Source organism: Arachis hypogaea, chromosome 13 (assembly GCF_003086295.3).
Source record: "Arachis hypogaea cultivar Tifrunner chromosome 13, arahy.Tifrunner.gnm2.J5K5, whole genome shotgun sequence".
Classification (NCBI taxonomy): Eukaryota; Viridiplantae; Streptophyta; class Magnoliopsida; order Fabales; family Fabaceae; genus Arachis; species Arachis hypogaea.
In genome coordinates, this window is record NC_092048.1 from 8,219,250 (window position 1) to 8,220,273 (window position 1,024).

A 1,024-nucleotide genomic window follows, 5' to 3' on the forward strand; every position below is an offset into this window, starting at 1 on the left:
CCTCCTCACATGGGCTTGACTACGACTTAGGCAACACCGCAATAATGGCACAATCTCGTAATTATCTCCAACTCCAGTGGTATTTTACCTTCACACATCACCATATATAGCTCCCATCCCACTAACCGAAAAACCAAAAAGTAACCACTAACCAATTCTGAATTCTCCTTTCCACACTTTGAAATCTTGAGGTCATTTTCGTAATTTTACTCCGTGTTTTCAATGTCGCCGTCGAACGGAAACAGCAGCAAGATCCGGCGAATAGTACGGATCCGGCAGATGCTAATGCGGTGGAGGAAGAAGGCGGCGGGTAGAGCGGCGGCGGACGTGCCGGCGGGACACGTGGCGGTGTGTGTTGGACCTAGCATGAGGAGGTTCATCGTGCGCGCGACGCAGTTGAATCACCCGATCTTCCAGAAGCTTCTGCTTCAAGCGGAAGAAGAATACGGTTTCTGTAACCATGGACCTCTCGCTATTCCTTGCGACGAAGGGCTATTCGAGGAGCTTCTTCGTGTCATGACCCGACCCGAATCCGTTTTCTCTGCTTCGCTCGAAGAGTTTCAGAGAAGGTGCCACGTGGACTTCCGAAGTAACGGCGATGGTAGTGGTAAAAAAGGTGGTGGTCGTGGAGAATCGTGGCCGTTGCTTCATGACGAGTTGATTTACTGAGTTGACTCGGAGTTACTGGATCACTAACTTTTTTTTTGGGGTGGCTTTTTTTTTTGTTAGGCCCTAATTATTGTTAGTTAGTGGGATGATGATGATGAAGAAAAAAAATATGATATAATTTGAAATCAAAAAGAAAAATATGATATATTGATTATTTAGGTTGGTTTGATTATTATTATTAATTTATTCGTTAAAATAGGATGGATCCAATGTTTGTGTATTATTTACTTGGAATTTATAAAATGTGCAAAATTATAGATGGATCAATCTTTGAGGCAAGGTTTCAACTTAGATTTATATTTTTTCTAGTATCACATTGGACGCTTCTAAATGTTGATTACACCGGCAAATAAAT

At 42.5% G+C, this 1,024-nt stretch overlaps 1 protein-coding gene across 1 annotated transcript; it reads left to right on the forward strand.

Annotated features, from left to right (window-relative positions):
- Positions 1–222: 222 nt before the first annotated feature.
- On the forward strand, positions 223–669 carry LOC112736955 (protein SMALL AUXIN UP-REGULATED RNA 12). The gene has a single exon (XM_025786645.3). It carries the CDS (start codon positions 223–225, stop codon positions 667–669), a length of 447 nt encoding a protein of 148 aa, XP_025642430.1.
- The last annotated feature ends 355 nt before the right edge of the window (positions 670–1,024 follow it).